General features: G+C 49.3%; 1 protein-coding gene across 1 annotated transcript in view; it reads left to right on the top strand.

The window, feature by feature from the left end:
* Window positions 1–19,680, top strand: part of LOC149338980 (tryptase-2-like) — a 41,149-nt gene extending 21,469 nt beyond the window's left edge. Inside the window, exons 4-6 of the mRNA XM_089550844.1 lie at window positions 7,371–7,642; window positions 11,407–11,558; window positions 19,516–19,680. Coding sequence (XP_089406970.1) covers window positions 7,371–7,642; window positions 11,407–11,558; window positions 19,516–19,680 — 589 coding nt within the window. The remainder of the gene's footprint in view (window positions 1–7,370; window positions 7,643–11,406; window positions 11,559–19,515) is intronic.
* Window positions 19,681–20,583: the final 903 nt, after the last annotated feature.

Raw genomic sequence — 20,583 nt, 5'->3', positions numbered from 1 at the left:
GATGTGCCAACCGGGTCCATGCACTTTATCCCGGATGAAATAGAGAAGCGCACCGAAGACACAGTCGAACCTACAACCTCTAGGGCGAGCTGCCGTCTTCAAGGCCTTCCACCCGAGTTCGCCCAGGAGCTGAGACCCACGGGTCTCACTCGCAGTTTACCCACCAGCGTAAATCAGTTTGTCTGCGAAGCTACTACAATGGAATGGGCACTGCAGCAACGTGCCGTCCAGTATGACGCTCTTTGCAACTCTCAGTCGTGACTGCCATGACCAGCTGCCACATGGGAACGGCTATGATAGCCTCCGGGAGCTTGTGCGCCACATTGTGCGGGAAGAATTACAACTTCACACTGTGCGCCTCCAGGCACCTCCCGCAGCCCCACGGTCAGATGCGGAAAGTGATGCAGTCAGTAGCACCACCGCGTGCCGACTCTCCTGTTCTGTTTTACGCTGAGGCACCGCGTTCTCCTATCCCGAGACGTTTTTCTCCAGTTCCCAAACTTCTGTACCTTTGCACCCCACGACCAGCCTTGGCAGCCCACACGGAAGGCAGCTATTTGGCGTACCTTTGACAACCGCCGCCCCCTAAGTTATCATTACGGAGAGCCGGGACATCTCTATCGCAACTCTTCTTGCCGCCGGTTGGCCCTGCAAGGATCCACGCCTGACGCACCTCATCCTCGTTATGGTGAACGCCCGCAACAAAACCAGGAATATCTCTCTCGCCGTTTCCCTTCCTCCACTTCGCCAACGCGCCAGTCCAGGTCGTGTTCTCTTTGACGTTTTCCACCTAATCGTCCTGTGTCATCAAAGTCAGCCAGACCCACATCTCGCAGTTCGACGATGCCGATATAGTTTCCGCAGGCCCGCCCGTGTATGTTGACAGCCATTCGGTGAGCGCCCTGTGGACACAGACACCGATTACTCAGTTATGTGCTAAGGGCTGGCCGCCGAACTGAAAAAAAAAGGGATGACGTGATGGCACGGGCCACAGATTCGTAAGGCAGGTGGTCATTAATTCACGCCTATTAGGAGCTGCACTGCCTGATCTGGAATCCGCGACGCTACTTTTCTGGCATGCTTCGTTTTTTTTTTTGGGTGGGGGCTCTTTGTAACTTATCCTCGGGATAGACTTCCTTCGCGAATATGGAGCAGTTATTCACCTCCGGAAGATTCTAGTTACCTTTTCTACTGCTCGAGCGCTCCCAGCCGACGGAGATGAAAGGTCCGTCATGGCTTTACGTATCTACGATGCGGATCTGCGCTGACCTCCTCGAGCCAGCAAGTTACGTCACTTTGACGACGGCCGTACCGCTAAAGGCATTGCTGAAGGGAGCGTATCCTTGCTCCTTGGGCGACATATTTATTTATTTATTGGAAATACCTGCAGCGCCCGTAGGCATTATTGCAGGGGGGATGAGGATACATAACTGAAGAATAGGCCAGAAAAAAAAGAAAGCAAAAAAGCAATACAACAAGGCATGACACAGGAAGTACAAAATGAATGAAATATGAAACAACAAAAAGACATGAAAAAAGAAAGAAAAAAAAAGAAAGCCAACTGCGCACTCATACATCCGACAGCAACGCGCGGAACATAGGTTCGGAACGGCACTCAACAATTTCATGGGGCAGGCGATTCCAGTCATGAATGGTAGATGGGAAAAATGCGTTTTGATAAGTGTTAGTTTTGCATTTAATTTCTCTAATCTTCCATCCATGGTCAAGTCTGTTTGACCTGATATGCGGTGGAAGCAAATAATTTTCTTTATCTATTTTTATTTTTCGGTGAAAAATTTTATACAGCATTTCTAACCGGGAGTTGGTACGGCGTTTCCGTAACAGCTCCCATCCCAGCGTTAGTTTAATGCTAGTAACACTGCGGTTAAAAATCATAATTACTTGAGACAAACCGAGCGGCAATGTTGTGAATACGCTCAAGCATGTCAGTTAAATTTAAAGTAGGGGGTGCCAAACAACACAAGCATACTCCAATATTGGCCGAATATAGGTGAAATATAGAAGCTCTCTAACTTTTAGTGGTGCCATTTTAAAATTTCTTTTTAGAAAATTTAGCGTACCATAAGCTTTAGCAGAAACGTGCTCGACGTGCTCATTCCAGGTGAGATTAGACGAAAAGTAAATGCCGAGGTATTTATAGTGAGAAACTCTAGAAAGTCGGGTAGAATCTAGTTTGTATTTGGTCAAGAAAGGGTGATGCTTGCGCGTGAAAGAAATAAACTGACATTTTATTGGGTTCAGAAACATCTGCCACTTCAAACACCATTGTTGTATGCGGTCCAAGTTGCACTGCAAATGACAAGAATCTGAAGAACTGTTAATAACATGGTAGAAAGCACAATCGTCAGCATATAAACGTATTTTACAAGTCATATATTTCGAAATGTCATTAATATAAACTAGAAACAGCAGAGGTCCTAAAACAGACCCCTGCGGTACCCCCGACGATACAGGAACATAATCAGACTGGGACCCATTAATCAATACACGTTGTTTGCGTCCCTGCACGTAACATTGAAGCCAGTTTAGAAGGGAAGTTGGAATCTTGATCAAAGATAATTTATACAGTAGCAAATCATGAGGTACCAAATCAAACGCTTTCTTGAAATCTAAGAAAATGCAATCCGTTTGTAGACCCTTGTCAAATGATGAAAAAATATCATGGCTAAATTCTAAGTGCTGCGTCGTACACGAGTAAACCGATCTGAAACCATGCTGAGCTTGAGTGAAAAATTCATTTTGTTTCAAATGCTTCATCAATGCGCTGTATATTATGTGCTCACGCGTTTTGCAACTAATACTTGTAAGCGAAATTGGCCTGTAATTAGCAACTATGTTTTTAGGACCACCCTTATGAATGGGCACCACGTTAGCGTTTTTCCATTGCTGGGGTATTATTCCTGTATCTAACGATTTCGAGTATAGAATAACTAAGTAATGAGCAATGATTTCAGCACAGACCTTCAAGACATGACCGGGAACATCTTCGGGCCCGCTTGCCGTAGACACCTTTATGTTATTCAGCAGGCTTAACACACCGTTGTATGTAATTGTTAGCTCAGGCATTGTCTCTTGCACATGGGCATCCATGACTGGCATTTCATGATGCGAGTTCGCTGCGAAAACAGACTTAAAATAATCATTGAAACAGCATGCCTTATCAAAATCATCAGTTATAGGTTCAGCGCCGTTATTCAGTGCCGGAATACCGACTGATTCACGGCCATTAACTTTAAGAAATTTCCACAGTTCTTTTGGATTACTCTGAATTTTAGCACCTAACTCATTCATGTACCTTTTTTTCGCAGTTTTATTTTTAACTTTGATGTCTGTTCCAAGAACACGTACCTTTTCAAGAACTTTCGCGTCCCGGTATTTTTTGTACGTGTTTAGGAGACGACGCTTTTTCTTAATCAATAGTTGAGTTTCCCGAGTTACCCACGGCTTGTCCTTGCGCCGCTTAGCTGATATGTTTTTGAAAGGAACATATTTGTCAATGAGCACATCAAGCTTCTGCTTAAATATGTCCCACAGCGCAGTAGCATCGAAACGCTGGCTCATGAATATGAAGTCTTGTAAATAGTTGGCAAGCTCGCTAGATAGTGATGAGTAATCGCCTCTATCATAGAAGAAAATTTTCCTGGGGTGCCTGTGTGGCACTGAAGGCTGGGTCATTGGCACGTGTGCAACGACACAGTCGTGCGGTTTTTATCGTCTATCGGGCAGTTTTATTCGTCTTGGAACTGGCAAATACGATGCGCACGTTCAATACTTTCTGAATGAACGGGCTCACCCAACTGGTTTAGACAGAAGGCACGAGCCTTCTCTTCAGATTCACTCCATGTCTCTGTAGCCGAGTCAGTTAAACCCAGAAGAACCAGGTTATTTCTTCTCGATCTGTTGTTCGCATCATCAAGCGATGTCTTAAGCTCGGCCAAATTCCGCGCTAGATCATCAACGGCTTGTGGTTGAGCAGATACACAAGCAGCCTCATTGCGTTTTATGACTTCTATATCATTTTCGAGAGCTGCAACTCTACCCAGAAGACCATCCAGAGATGTATTCATGGCATTTTGGTTCTCTCTTATTGCCTGCAGTTCTTGAAGGAAATTAGTTTGGCCCAGTTCTAAGCGCTTAACAACCTCAAAGATCCCAGCGATAGAGGCAGTATCGGTGGTTACACTCAGTGTACTCGATCTACTGTTTGCGGAATCAGGGCCAGAATTGCTTTCAACGTCCCCAGAGAGCATCAGTAAAAACTGACTCACACCGAACAATACACAATCTATAAAGGCATGACACACTCGCACGAGACGAAACAGGTTGTGTAGCTCGGGGTATTGTTGCACATTGTGAAGGGTCTACTCACATTCTTGCTACCAACTTTAGTTCGGAGGACCATCGGCTGCCTCGGCACAGTACGATTTCTTATTTCGAAGACTGCTCCCAACGCGTGTCCCACCGTCTCTGGCCTGTCCATCGACGTTCCACGTCCGGTGCCTCCTCTTATTGGCAAGCTCAACGTTAACGAAAAGTTGTCAACGTCAGAGATGTCGCACCTTCTGGCCCTTCCGCATTCTTTCGACGACTGTTTCACGCTATCGTCAAAAATCAGTCAGACGACTGTCACCAAGCATCCCATAATTCACCACAGGAAGAGATGCATTTCGCCGCCAGCTCCAGCAGATGCTTGGCGACTGAAACATGAAGCTGCCAACAACTCGTTGGGCGTCTCCCATTCTGCTAGTAAAGAAAAAAAAGGATGAATTTATGTTTCTGTGCCGACTACTGAGAGCTAAACAACGAGACAAAAAAAAAGACGTTTATTCACTTCCCTGAACTGATGATTCTTTTGATCGTCTTCACCAGCACGGTACTTTTTGTCTATGGATTTGCGAAGCGGTGTTTGGCAAACTGAACTTGATGAAAGGAGCTACGGCCGCTTATCTGTTCTTTCAACCAGCGTCCGCTTCGGCGGACGCGGTTGTTGCGACGCGCGCCTTTTCTCTCTTTCCTCTTATCTTTTCATTCTCTTCTAACTGCACGTGGCAGCGCTGGTGGCTCGGCTCAAGCCAGTCGGCAGGCCCGTGCACTTTCCTTTTCATCCTTCTCTAAGTCGCAACAACAACAACAACTTGATGAACCGGCAATAGAGTACGACGCCCCTTTCATATAACAAACGTAAAGAAACTAGAAAACGTTCAGCGCATAGCCGTGACGCTCACTCGCAACTGTTATAGCCGGGGTACGTCCCCCTCCTGTCTTTTGCACTCTGCTTTCGGAAACACGTCGAGACCGTGCAAGAATGAAATTCGTTGACGATGAAGAAGGAACGCCGACCAAAGAAAAAACAAAAAACAAAAACAGACGTTTCGGCCCCCGTACGGGAGCCTTGTTCACACTGAAATGAAGCAAGCAGCTCAGTGGCATTACATATGCTTGAAAAGAGGGCGCAGGGAGCGTGCGTAGATTGGGTTAAGATTTCCATCGTTGCGGTTGAGGGTGTGGCTAGTAATTTGGATGATTAATGATTCCAAGTGAAGGCGAGGGCGTAGCTTCTTTTCCGTTGAATGCACGTGTGCCCGACCCCAGTCGATGTCATGGCCTGTAGATACTGCGTGCTCGGCGATAGCATTGGAATCCACTTTTCTGTTACGTACATCGTTACTATGTTCTTTTAGCCGCCTCTCGAAGTTTCCGGTTTCGCCAATGTATGCGTAGTCACAGTCGGAACAAGGAACCTTATACACTACGCCAGGATACTTTTCTTTGGGAAGGGGGTCTTTGACGTTTACCAACGCATGGCGCAGTTTTCTTGTCGGAACGTGGGCGATATGGACACCAAAGGTGCGCATGATGCGCGCTAAAGCCTCGCTTAGTCCGGGAGCATAGGGCACGGCAGCACGTTTCATGGTTGACAGAGGAGTATCGCCTGCTGGGCGACATAACTGTTTTTCCACAGATTGCACAAATGAGGTCGGGTAGTTGTTGCTTGAAAGTTCTTGTCGTACAGTTTGAAAATCAATGGTCTGGTCTTCAAGGGAGCTGCCGATACGTTGCGATCGTTTAAACAAGGACATAGCGACTGATTTCTTCTGTGTAGCAGGGTGAACCGAAATAAAGTTGAGGTATCTTTCGGTGTGGGTCGGTTTTCTATAAACGCTGAAACTGAGCTTATTGCTTTCCCGCTTTATCAATACATCCAGAAAGGGCAACGCACCATTCGCTTCTTCTTCGGTAGTGAAGTCTATTGCTTGTTCTATAGTATTCAAATGGTGCGAGAAGGCGGCTAAGTCCTGAAAGAATGAAAGTAAGAATGAAATTCGTTATTTAATGTACAACGCTAAAACACGGATAGAGAAAAACCTCTCCATTCAACCCAGGCCACGTATGACCTGGTCATTCCGCAACAAAAAGGCGAGAGGTTTATTATGTAAAACGAACGTGTTCGAGAATTCTTGGTGTCAAGCCGCCGCGGTGGCTCGGTGATTATGGCGCTTGGCTACTGACCCGAAAGACGTGGGTTTGATCCCGACCATGGCGGCTGCATTTCGATCGAGGCAAAATGCTAGAGGTCCGTGTACTGTGCGATGACAGTGGTCAAAATTATCCGGAGCCCTCCATTACGGCGTCGCTCATAGCCCGAGCCGCTTTGAGTTGTTAAACCCCATAAATCAACGAAACCTACCAATCCTTTCCTTTCCAGAACATTATAACAGTAATGCGTGGAACGTTGGAGCTGTTGAGTGTCCTACTCTAGGGGAATTCAAGCACGCACTTGTAAATCAATCCTTAAATGCTTTGCACTCTGCTATGTACCTGGTTTCGTGCTTTGTAAGAGCCTTTTCTACAAGTTTTATTGACATATAACTATTTTTGTACTTGTATTGTAGTTATAGTACAGCTTTTTGTGCTGAAACGTGAATGTTGCTTGAGGTTTATTCTTTTTTCTGATAGCTCGTTCGTCTTCATATCCCTATTGGTTTACCTCCACTAGAAATCTTACTATTACGGAAGCTGTGCATGACACTGCTTTTATTGTCAGTGCTCCTTTTGTGCGAGTATATTTTCAACCACGAGTTGCCATTATGAAGCGCGTTGATCTTAAAATCTGGTTGATCTTTCCTATGATTTGTTCCCCTACTCCAGCCCAATACCTTGCGTAAGGTTGGCAGAAATGTGAAATAAAACTAAATAAAGTAATTCACAGCTCTCTCTCAAGCGCAACGAACCTCTAGGGTAAGCAATTGTCTCTCGCACGGGGCGGGCACCAGTGCGCTTTGGCGGCAGGGGCGCTACTGAACGGGGTTTGTATACAACAGAAGTCTTGGTCGGTCCGGCGCGAGCAGCCCACTGTTCGTGCTGCCGCAGCCGGTGTTCTGGAAGATCAGGCTGGGCGAGCACCGCCAGAAGCTGACCGAGGGGAGCGAGCTGACGGTGCCGGTGTCGCACGTGTACCACTACCCGTGGTACTCGGGCTACGACCAGGACATCGCGCTGATGCGGCTCGCGCACCAGGTGCCCTTCAGCGAGCACGTGCAGCCCATCTGCCTGCCCGACACCGAGGACGAGTTCCAGGGGCTCGTGTGCGCCGCCACCGGATGGGGCAAAGTGGACTACAGTGAGTGCGGCATCTCCACCCACTCTCTGTCTCGAGAGACCTTCCTCCTCTCGGCACGGTTTGCCATGTGCAACAGCAGAACTCTCGATGTAACAATGGCTATAATACTAACACCATCCCATAAAGCTCGCAGGGCTATAAGCGGTGTAACTCGAAGTTCAGCGACAGCTGCATGCGGCGGTAACTACGATATTGTGTATTCACCGTCACTCGTAGGGCATGCGACCCGCCGTGGTGGCTCAGCGGTTACGGCGCTCGGCTGCTGACCCGAAAGACGTGGGTTCGAACCCGGCCGCGGCGGTTGAATTTCTTTGGAGGCGAAATTCTGGAGGCCCCTGTACTGTGCGATGTCAGTGCACGCTGAAGAACCCCAGGTGGTCGAACTTTACGGAGCCCTTCAGTACAGCGTCCTTCATAGCCTGAGTGGCTTTGGGACGTTGAACCCTAATAAACTAAACTCGTAGGGCACGCGTGACGTCACTATGTGACGTCGCTACATGCTGTACAGTCAGCGTGTCACAGCTGCGCCAGCGCTGACGAAGCCGAACCGGGAAACGCGCCCTAAACAGCTGTAGCTGCGAAACCACCAAATGTACTACATGAATGAACGGTCGCGAACAACTAGGTGAAAAGGATGAGTCAGCGACCCGCCGCCGAGAAAGCTGTGCACATTTTTCAGCGAAAGCAGTACACTGTGTACACCTCGTGCCCGACAACTCAAAAGCCACTCGGCGGTGGCGCTGCAGTAGCACTGGACAATCGTGGGATGAAGAATAGCGATTGTACTTGGGCGATCTCAGTTTAGAGGGCACTAAAGTTTACAGATAAAACACCGATAAATATCTCTGACTTGGTAGAAATTGCCGGCCTGATCATGGCGCGCAGCCATCGAGGACTGATAACGTCGCGTGCCGGAGGCGATAAAGGTAGAAAACGTAGAAAAACAGTGTTTTGCGGCATTAGCAATCATCATCAGCCTAACTGCGCCCACTCCAGGACACAGCAGAATGTGGATGCTGGCAGACGTTTTCGTACGTTGATGAACAAACATTTCCCTCGAGCCCAGCATGACCAGAGATTGTCATGTTAGGATTGCTGTTATAGGATTCTATTAGAATGTCGTGTGGGTGAGTTCCAGTGGTCGACGTTGCATGTTGACAATAGATTTGCTGGACTCTGCATAGAGGTTTATGTGAGCCTTCCGGTATATGGTTCGTAGAGCGCATTTTGGATAACATATATTATAGCGTGAGTTTTTAAAGTGCATACGTTAGGAGGGTTGGAAAACGGCTCAGCTGTACGGGTGATCGGTATTGTTTGTCGAGATGCATATACTGCGTACGCGTCTGACCCCATGTGAGAGTGTGCAGCATCCGTGTACATCGTTAGACATCCTGTGTCTGCGGTGGTGCTTTGCGTGTGCCTCACGCCGACACTTATGGAGGTGTCGCGTAATATTTTTTGGTATGTTTGGAAATGCTAAGTTACGCGGTAGCTGGGGGCTTGACTAACTAGTGTCAGCTGGATGCTTGCAATCCCTGGCCGTTTCTGCATAAATAAAGGAATCTGACAAAGAGCGGACACTCGGCGAAATCTGGCCCCAGCAACCGAGTAAAAGATTAGTTTGTCACTCATCCGTTTAGTGCCGCCATCGGCGTTGGCGCGCGCATGCGTGCGCGGGGGCGATCGACGACGGGGCAGACGGGCAGAGGAGACATTACGAAGGCAGGAGGAGGTCGCCTGCGCGGCTGCGCCTGTGAGCGTGCGGTGCCTGTTAGCGCGAAGTCGCCGTGTTTTTGCTCCTCTGTTGGTCTTCGACGCGGGACTCGTGTGGTTTCTGACGATGGCAAGGTGAGAAACGTCTTTTTGCCCAACTACTCTGCATTTCAAGCAGTTTACGCTGACCACCCCGGCCGGTGCCTTTGATTGCGCAGTTAGTGAAGGGCGCGCCCACACCTTGTGCGCTTTGCCTAACGGTTAGTTTCGCGTGGTTGAGCGTTGAGTTTTACGGAGACGGGAATCTCTTATGGCCCACAACAATACACAGCTTCTTTCGAGTGGTAGTCGTTGACGGTCGGGTAAAATGGGGTCAACTAAACGGAAAAACATGTCGAGACCGAGCGTTATCGCGTAGTGAGTACAGGAGCGTAATTTTCAAGACTGCCGGGAGAAAAGTAACGCATGAGAAGCTCAAAAACTAGAAACTTGCGCGTCTAAGACTCCGTCATCTGTTCTAGTGTACTGCACCCGCTTAGTGAGAACATCGGAGTGCGGTTTTCAAACGACCGGGAAAAAAAGTAAACTCCTAGGACTTCCTAAAAGCTTGACAACCAGCGCCAAAAATTGACAGCTACGCTTCTGAAAACATGCATTGCAGCCGCGCATCTGCTCTGAGTGCTCCTAACACACTGTGAGCGCCTGGTAGGGAGCCCGTGTTGTAGCCGTCACGGTGCCAAACATTCGTCGAACAATGCGCACAGTTGGCTGTGGAATATGGGACTTACAGCTTTTAGGGGCAGAGAAAAACGTCGTGGAGTGGATAAATGCTTGTAAATAATTGGGAGATATCTTGTATGTGGTGCATCAATGTTGCGCATGCAAGGTTCGTAAAAGCATATTTCGCCTGTTCGCACATTTTTGTGTAAGGTTTGTCAGAATCACACCTGGCCGTAATTAACATTTTTCAGCTGATGCTGCCCGTTGGGAGCGACAACCACTGCCGTGAGACGTGTTGTCGTAACAATGGACGCATAAGATTCGCGGAACGAGTTTAGTGATGTGCCAAATGGCGACAGCAACTGTATCGGTTTGTTTTTGGGCTTATATTGGGCAAAATAAATGCTTATTTCACAAAGCATCCGGTGTCTTTCTGGATTGGCTCTGTTTGATGAAGGCCGTTGCGCAGCTGCGTTGATGGCCGGTCAAGAGCGGCCGGAATGTAATTTTTCATTTTTCTGGACCGAAAATGAATAGATAACAGGATACAGGACAGAGATAATGCGTCATGAGGGCGCGGCGGGCCGCAGGGCATGCTAGCATTCCAACTGCGTGCGCTTGACACCGAAACCGGAAGTTTCTCACCCAGCCATTTGGTGCGTTTGAGTCAGTAAGGCTGCTGTGCCCTATGCGAGTGTCCGCTCTTTGCGAATCCGTTTCTCTATGGTTTCAGGATGTCGCACGTTTGCTACGTACGAGATAAGCGTGTTACTTGCCTTTATCTGCGTTGATTTAGTTCGGCGAGAGTGTGAAACAGGCCCGTGTAGTGAAATCGCTGATACGAGGTTTGTGTGATTTCACGGGGTCTCAAGTGAAGATTTGAGTCTATGGCTGTGATAGCGTTAGGTACGGGGCGGTGTACAAGACCTTGCTATACATAAGTGCAATGACGAGCCGCGTGCTTGTTCTTAATTAAACGCGTATTTTTTAAAGCATGAAATTTATTTGCTAAGGATCCGCTGGATTAGGTGCGTGAGATTTCGGCAGCCTTTTAAATTGTAAAACATTCCAGTTCGCATTATTGTTGGGACGCATGATGATTCAGAGTATTCTGCACGATGCCCCATTGGAATCTACTAGCGTAAGAGACTTGTATCAGTGTGTTGAAGTTGTCGTGTCACCAGTGATTTAGCAGCCCGGCGTGCAAGCCCGGCTTGTCTGGTTTTCACAAAATGTTTTGTCTCTGATCCTCGTGATTAACATTCAGAGTTTCATTCATCCTTAGTCCTGTCGTGCAGTGTCTAACGGCTTACTTTTGAATGTCGCAGATGCTCGACCGTCTAACGTCCTGCAGGAGGTGTTCGTGAAGATCTACGACAACAGCGTGTGCGATGCTGCCTACAGGCCCAAGTTCAAGATCCCCATCAAGAAGTGGCACCTGTGCGCGGGAACGCTGATCGGCGGCCGAGGAACCTGTCACGTAATGCCTCTGTCGACATTTCACGAGACATTCATTGGGGGATGTTGGACAAACACGTCGAAGGCAGTGCAGCCGAATGCAAACACACTGCAAAAGTCAATGCACGTGCGCAGAACTCTTTGTCCTATGTCTTTTCTGGGCATACACTTGGGAAGAAAAGTTTCGCTGATGCAGGTATGCGGGGAAAAATGTCTAGAGGAGACACCTAAGCTACGTCTTAGTGGTAGAGGTTACATGACCTAGGTAGCCTGCTTCGCTGGGAATTTTAACGCAAGACCCTGTGATGCAAAAAAAATCCGGTGTCAGCGTTGTGATAGAAAAATCACAGGCGTGTCTCTGGCAGGTAGTCCCCAGAAAGCAACCTAAGAGGCACGCGAGCCGCCTAGGTCACCTGACCTTGCGGCGTGACCACAACCTGCCAACCGGATAGTGAGCAAAGTTCCCACCCTGGCAGTCAAATTAATGATTGGTCTCTCAGGAAGAGCAACCCGGGCCGCACGAGGCCTACAGGTACGGACACACTGGCGGCAAAACGCGCGCGGCACGCCGCCGGCGGCAAGCCGCTTGCCGCGAAACCTGCCGCGGCGGCGGGTTGATCTGCCGCGCAGCGAATGGGTCGAGGAGCCATTTTCGGCGGCTTGCCGCGTGCCGCGGAGCGGGCAGACCAATGAGGGGCGTCCGGCTGTGTCACGTGGGGAGCGTCTGTGTCGCGACCTCTTGGCTCCTACTAAAGTTACATGCCAGCGGCAGCGGCGGTGCCGCGCGCGCTCCTTCAGAATCGCGGACCTCGACCGGTTTGTCACGAAGGGAGCTTTGCGCGGCGGCGACTCTGCCGCCGAGTGTGGCCGTCCCTTTCGCAAGGGGGTGGTGCCGCCAGCGGAATGCGCGCGTTTTGCCGCTAGTGTGTTCGTACCTTACCGCTGGGAGCATCTGCCATGGCAGGGCAGTGGCGCATCGCTTAACCGCTGCACCACTGCGCAAGGAGGAGAATTAGGACTCCCAGGGATCAGTGAATGTAAACTAGAGAATGACCTTCTGCATATGTGGCAATTAGCCCATTACGATATCGCGTTATACCCTTATTTCCTCTGAACGGTACCCTTAACGCTATCGTGTTGACAACCCTTTCTGCGCCGTCACTCCTGCCACAGGCCTCTAACGCTTGCAGATATATCGGGGGACGTGCATGAGCCGTGCGCAGGTATCAATGCCAGGAGAAAGTATTGCTAGGCAGTTCGATAAAAATTTCTCCCCTAGAACAGTCATCCCGTAAGGTTTTGCTGCCCACATGGAACACGCTCTTTTGGTGCTGGGCGCGCCCCGCCTTAGGCCGCTCCCATTTTTTTCAGGCTTGGAAGGGCGCATGATCTGCTGGGTGCTTTCGTGGCTTGAGCAGCCACCGTCATCAGCTGCTTCACTTCCAGGTTGCTAGTGACTCGGTGCACCTGGCCACTTATGCTGCAGGCCTTCTCACCTACGTGTGCGAGCGCATAAAACTGTTGCAAAGCATGATCGAGCACCTGCAGAGGAAAAGCAAAAATCAATATCCAGAAAACAAAAGTACTGCTCAACAGCTTCGTAAGGGAAGAGCGGTTTACGAGAGGCAGCAAAGCGTTGGGAGTGATAATACAATGAGTCTACTCAGAGCCAAGTAGTGACCTCAGATACAGGCCACGGAAGTAAACTTTTTATAAGAATAAGAAGGGAGTGGAGTGCATCTGACACTACACTTGAATTGAGGACAACGTAGCGAGCTGTGGAAAGGAAAATGATAGGGGTAACATTAAGTGACAGGAAGAGTACAGAATGGGTCAATAATAAAATACGGGTTAATGACATCCCGGTCGAAATTAAGACGAAAGAAAAGGCTTGGGCAGGGCCTGTAATGCGAAGGCAAGATAAGTGATGGGCGTTAAGGGTAACGGAGTGGATTACAAGAGAACGGCAAGCGTAGAAAGGGGTGGTAGAAATTTAGGTGGGTGGTTGAGACTAACAAGTTTGCGAGGAAAATGTTGCGGCCCATGGCAGTTTGGGGTTGATTGGAGAGACATGGGAGAGGCCTTCGTCCTGAAGGGGACATAGTTACGCGTCCTGGAGGGGGCGTAGTTATGTTAATGATGATGACATAAACATGCGTTTGGTGACACAGACGAGCCTTTCTCAGTCTAAAAAAAAAAAACATCGACAAGCGACAGAATCGTGCCCAAACCATGACAAAATGTTTTCACTTTCTGTAATAACGACAGATTCTTTTGTCATAGTCATTACTAGGATCAACAACAGCCTCAGTACACCCATTGCAGTACAAAGGCCTGTCCTATATCTCTACAATCGAAACTGTCCTGTGCCATCCCAAAACTTCTTCACCTGATCCGCCCACCCCCGCCTTGCTACGTTTAGCCTTCTCTTAGAAACCATTCCTTTGCATTTATGACCAACGGTCATATTGCCTTCGTTATTACATGCCCTGCCCAGACCTATCTCTATTTTCAGATTTTGACTAGGACGTCGCCAACCCGTGCATGGTCCCTGACCCACTTTGCCCTCCTCCGGTCTCCTAATGCTAGACCTATCATTTGTCCTCAGTATAATTTCAACCCTTTTGGTTAGCTTCCACGTTTCTGCCTCAGATGCGAGTACCAGTATGGTGAAGCTGTTATGTAATTTTCTGTGAGGCATACTGGTAAACTGCCATTCATGATCTGACAGAACCTGCCAAATGCACTCCACCCCATTCTTATTCTATTTACTTCCCTCTCAAAAATGTCACGGAAGTAGCGAGCACCACACAAAGTAAAAGGGAAGCGGACACAGAGTCAACGGCTGTTCTCAATGGAAAAAAACACACTCGAAGAGCGCGCGCGTCTCTAACTTCATTGTATTTCTGACGCCACGTGAAACCGCCAGGTGGCATTACACCGCCTCTTAAAAAAAAAAAAGAAATGCACATGGTCACAGGGAACGTTTCAGATGCGGAGCCCTGCGTTCAGCGGGTGTAGTGCGGCTTCATGCGAAGTACATGCCCTACGTCAGATTAGTGTTGTCGACTAGAACATGGCACAGCTCCGTCTGGAACAACTCCATAATTCACATCTGATATTCGATGCAGCACCCTGTGGAGACCAAAGTAACGGTTGAGAAGTTTTTCCGACAAGCCTGGGCGTCGGACAGGTGTCCACACCCAGACTTGGTCACCGGGCTGGTACGATACGTAGCGGTGGCGGTCATTATATCGGCGTGCATCTGTTACCTGTTGTTTCGTAATGTGGGTACGGGCGAGTTGGCGTGCTTCTTCGGCATAGGTCGTGAAGTCGGCAATTTCCTCACTGGCGTCCCAGAACCCTCCTCGCAGCGCCGCCTCTCTTCCTCCGCTCTTTTCTCCCTTCCTTTTTTTCTTTCACGGCTGTTGCGCTCTTCGGTCTATTCCTCCGGCGAGTCTGCCTCCGCGCACCGCCGCCGCGAATCTGCGCGTCTTCTGAACCGCGGCCTGGTCAGCGCGCCTCTCAATGTGCTGACGCATGAACACGTAGGTGGTGGTGGAAACGTTTATTGCCAATGATGTAAATCGTAGGGGGCGCCTGGTTTGCCGCAAAAGTTTGCATGATTACGGGAATTGGTCTGGGTATCGGGCATGCAGCAGTATTGGGTATTGAGCGGTCCGGGTTTGTAGTTGTCGCCAATGTGCAGCCTGCGCTATGGTGAGGGACGGAGCGGGGGGTGCGTATTACCTTCTTTTGTCTCGGTAATACGAGAGAATATCACGGAAGGAGACCAGGTAGTGCGCGGGCCGCGGGCGAACGGACCGTCGTGTGAATCGCCTTTAACGCCATTTTAAGTACGTGCGCAGTCGCCTTCTTTGCGCGGGGAACGTGCCGGCCACACAAATGGCTCGAAGGGCAACGCGAAAATCGCGAGCCGGCCGCCCTAGAAGCTCGCCAGGAGCAGAACAGCTGTGAAAGACAATACGAGCAGAATCGCTTTATTAAGGCGAAAGCCTTTAATGCCTCATACTGTCGTGAGCAGGGAATGCACTACCTGGTCTCCTTCCGTGATATTCTCTCGTATTACCGAGACAAAAGAAGGGAATACGCACCCCCCGCTCCGTCCCTCACCATAGCGCAGGCTGCACATTGGCGACAACTACAAACCCGGACTGCTCAATACCCAATACTGCTGCATGCCCGATACCCAGACCAATGCTCGTAATCATGCAAACTTTTTGCGGCAAACCAGGCGCCCCCTACGATTTACATCATTGGCAATAAACGTTTCCACCACCACCTACGTGTTCATGCGTCAGCACATTGAGAGGCGCGCTGACCAGGTCCAGAAGACGCGCAGATTCGCGGCGGCGGTGCGCGGAGGCAGACTCGCCGGAGGAATAGACCGAAGAGCGCAACAGCCGTGAAAGAAAAAAAGAGGAGAAGGGAGAAAAGAGCGGAGGAGGAGAGGCGGCGCTGCGAGGAGGGTTCTGGGACGCCAGTGAGGAAATTGCCGTGAAGTCTTCTGCGTCAGGTGCAAGCACCTGGTCGTCAGCCACGCATGGCAGCATGGCGTCAAGCATGGTCCGCACATCTCGTCCGTAGACTAGACGAAACGGAGTGAATCGAGTGGTCTCTTGGACGGCCGTATTGCATGCAAATGTGACATAAGGTAGGATGGCATCCCAATTTTTGTGCCGCGCGTCGACGTACATGGCATGCATGTGTGCAAGTGTTTTGTTTAGGCGCTCAGTAAGACCATTAGACTGGGGATGGTAGGCAGTAGTCTTTCGGGGAGATGTCTGGCTTAGTTGGAAAACTTCGTCAAGAAGCCGAACTGTAAATGCCTTGCCACGATCAGTGATTACGAATGAAGGGGCTTCGTGGCGTGCGTAGAACAATTTGGTTCATGCAGAACTGCGCCACCTCAGAGGAGATTGCACGTGGTACCTCAATGGTTTCTGCGTAACGTGTCAGGTAGTCCGTGGCCACGATAATCCACTTATTACCAACTGACGATAGAGGAAAAGGGCCGAGGAAGTCCATACCTATTTGGTCGAATGGGGCCAGTGGTGGTGGGATGGGCTGCAGGAAACCCGCTGGCTTGAATGGTGGGGTCTTGCGTCGCTGGCATTCGCGGAAACCTCTAACATACCGATGAACAGTGGCAGCAAGTTTGGGCCAGTAATACGCCTGACGTACTCTGGCGAGAGTGCGTGCAAATCTCAGGTGGCCAGAGGAGGGTTCGTCATGGCAAGCAAGAAGAATTTCGTCGCGGAGATCTGCAGGGATGACCAGAACATAGGGTCGGTCGCTGTTGCTTGCGCTTTTCTTGCTTGCGCTTTTCGCGTATACAGAAGGAGGACAGGTTTTTGGAGATTTGTCGGGGAACGGTAGACTCCTGGCCCTCCGAACGATCGATAACGGGTTTTAGGTCTTTATCGGCACGTTGCCGGGCCTTTAAATCAGACGAATTCATGGCGCCAAGAAAATAGCTGTCGTCGTCCGCACTGTCATGCGCCAACTCTACGGGTGCACGTGACAGAGTGTCAGCATCTTCATGTTTCCTTCCTGACTCGTGATCCGGTCTGCGGTCCCTCCATTCCTTAAGTAGATGTATTCCCTTAATACTTCCCGCGGCTCGCTATGAATTGTGAACTGCTGTTGCCGTCAAAGACTGCTTAACATTACTTTGGTTTTCTGCATAGTACTTTTTAGACCCACCATTACACTATCCATGTCTGCCACTAATCATGCTTTACAGTTTATCCTCTGAATGACCTAGCAAGGCGATGCCATCAGACAATCGCCGACTACTAAGGTGTTCTCTATTAATTCTTTTCCCCAACTGTTCCCAGGCAAGGTCTCTGAATATCTCCTGTAAACAGGCGGTGAACAGCATTCGAGAGGTCATGTTACCCTCCCTGACACCCTTTCTTATTTGAATTTTATTGCTGACTTTATGGAAAACTATGCTAGCTGTGCAGTCATTTTAGATATTCCATTACTTTCGCCCCGCCGCGGTGGCTCAGTGGTTATGGTGCTCGGCTGCTGACCCGAAAGACGCGGGTTCGTTCCGGGCCGTGGCGTCCGAATTTCGATGAAGGCGAAATTCTAGAGGCCCGTGTAGTGTCCGATGTCAGTGCACGTTAAAGAACCCCAGCTGGTCGAAATTTCCGGAGCCCTTCACTACGGCATCCGTCATAGCCTAAGTTGCTTCGGGACGTAAAACCTTAATAAACCACACCAAACTATTATTTTCACAGAAGGCTCTTCTACACCCTGATTCCGCAATACCTGATGACTGCCGAAGTTTCCACTGAGTCAAATGCTTTCTCGTAATCATTGAAGGCTCTATATAGGGGCTGGCTATATTCTGCGCATTTTTCTTTCACCTGATTGATAATGTGAATATGGTGTATTGTCGAGTACCCTTTACGAAAGCTTGCCTGGTCATTTGGTTGATTGAAATCTAAGGTTGTCCTGATTGATTACCGATTACCTTAGTAAGCTTGTGGTACAATCGCGGTCATAAGGGGTTGCGTACAGAGGGCGGCTATAGTTTTTCTGGCAAAATCTCTCCACTGTCCTTCAACAGATCTGCTGCTGCTTGATCCTCACCAGCCGCTTTCCCCGTTTGCATTGCTTCTAAGGCTTTCTTTACTGGCGAGATATCGCACTGATGTGTGATACTGCTTATCTGATTTACGTCCGCATTAAATTTGCTGCTGTATAAATTTGTGTAGAACGCTGCGGCTACTTTAACTATCTTATTGATGTTGCTAAAAACATTTCCCTCTTCGTCTCTTAAGCGCATATCTGATTTTTGCCTATGCCTAGTTTCCTCTTCATTGCTTTTAGTCTAGCTCCGTTCTTTAGAGCATGCTTTATTCTCTCCATATTATACTTCCTTACGTCGGTCACCTTGGCTTACTGATTAGCTTTGATAGCTCTGCTGGTTTTATTCTGTCTGAGGGGTTAGAGGCTTTCATCCTTGGGCGTTTCTTAATCAGACCTTTCGTCTGCTGACAGAACTTGCCCGAACCCTGTCTAATCATTCTTCCGCATACTTCTACTGCGTAATCCGTAATGACAGCTTTGAGATTATCTTTCATTGCTTGAGCATTAAGGTCGTCGTCCTCGGTTAGAGTCGCATATGTGTTTTGCAGTGAGATCCTGAACTCCTCTACTTTCACTGTTTGATGGTTTTCTGCCTCACTAGCTTAACTCGGTCCCTGTTCAAGTCAAGGCTCATTCGAGACCTTGCCATTCTGTGGTCACTGCATTACACTGCGACGAATTTGACAAGTTGTTTCTTGTCATATTTATGCAGCTGTAGTGTAGGACGTCTACGAAGGCGCTGCGTCGCGAACGGCTAGCGGTACGTCTCGGTTCAGTCCGGAGGCAGCGATCAGTCCCAGCGGCAGCGATCAGCGCATACGCACGAGCATCGGTGCCGTTGTCTTCGTCGTCTTCTCCCTTAAGCCAGCCGCCGAGAGTTCGGGAGCCGAAGACCTGTCTTACACAACTATGTTTCAGTCGTGACAAATGCGTTAAGCACGCTTAAACTACTCCACAATTACAATCTACTTATTACAAATTTACTCCACCTTGGAGGATTCCCCTAAACATTTGACCAACACTCTTCCCACTTCGAGTTACTGATCAATTCGCTCTCGCCCTACCATAAGCTTGCCGTCCCGGTCGGCTCAATTGGTAGAGCGACTGCTCCGGTGAAGCGGTGGTCCCGGGTTCGAACCCCGGACCAGGACGAATTTTCCTTTAACTACGAAGTTTCTGAGAAAGCTGTAGAGCTTATTTCCTTTGAAGCCGTATGGCTACGCTTGGGTGGATGTTAATCAGTACTTACTCCCTTATTACAAATCTACTCCACCTTGGGGGATTCCCCTAAACATTTGACCGACCTACTGCACACATTGGAGATGGCTGCAGACGCCTTTTCTTTCATGTCGCAGGGTGACTCTGGAGGGCCGCTGCAGTGCAAACTGTTCGGCCGTTGGCACCTGACGGGCATCACGTCGTTCGGCTCCGGATGCGCCAAGAAGGGCTTTCCGGACGTGTACACAAAGGTGGCCAACTACGTGGACTGGATCAAGGAGATCATGCAGCGCCCACACTAGCGTCGCCTGCCGCCATCGAGCGATGCGGGGGGAGGCATGCGTGCAACCCGCCACGTCACGAATGGCGGCCGGTTTCTTGTGCGAAGCAATCCCACCGAATGGATGCGTCGTCTCGGTGGTGTCTTCAACTGCGACATTCTCCGATGAGAGACATGCGCGACGAATAGATAGCGGGTGTGGCGGCCCACCGCAGTGCGAGTGGCTGTTGCAGGACGGCAGTCGTCGGGCCGCATGGAGTGATAAAACTCAGGAATGCTGGAGGTATATGGTAGCACCATTCGTTTCTGAAAACGTAGTATCGACGAATCGGTCGAAATGGAAGCGCTGTAGAGCCAAAACTGCGAAGAAACGTTTTTTTCTTTACTTTCTATAGTGAAACCTAAGCGCCAGTGGCGAACGTCTTTCATGGTCTAGCGCTTTCGGTCCCATACCCATTCACACTTGACGTGTTTGCCGCGTTTATCAGAGTTCAAAGAGCCTTGACAGTGGCACCCGTATTTCTAGAAGCTAGTACCGCTGTTTTTGCTGTTCTGCTCAAGCGCACTTTTTTCTCCGCTCCCGTTCGTTCTCAGAGAGTGAAAGTCGATTATTTTTTGGACAGAGGCGTAATCAAGGAGGACGGCACATGCGCGAAAAGAACGGCCATCGAAAGTACGAAACACTGCATAAAAAGTGCTCCATTAGCAATACATACGGCAAAAAATAAAAAAAGGTAATTTCACATCGGTACAGCGCCACTGTCCAACCACTGATGCAGTCGTGGTTATTCTTTTTGATCAGAAATGATTCCATGATTCCGCGTGCCATGGCTTTCACCGTGGCTGTTCAAAATAGAGACGAACTAGCCAGAGAGCATGTCATGCTGAACTGTATTTAAATTTATTACCTTTTACAGCTCATGAA

This window comes from Amblyomma mixtum, chromosome 6, assembly GCF_055824585.1.
Source record: "Amblyomma mixtum isolate Tamu chromosome 6, ASM5582458v1, whole genome shotgun sequence".
Classification (NCBI taxonomy): domain Eukaryota; kingdom Metazoa; phylum Arthropoda; class Arachnida; order Ixodida; family Ixodidae; genus Amblyomma; species Amblyomma mixtum.
The sequence above is the reverse complement of the archived record's forward strand: the minus strand, read 5'-3'. Positions and strand labels throughout refer to the sequence as shown.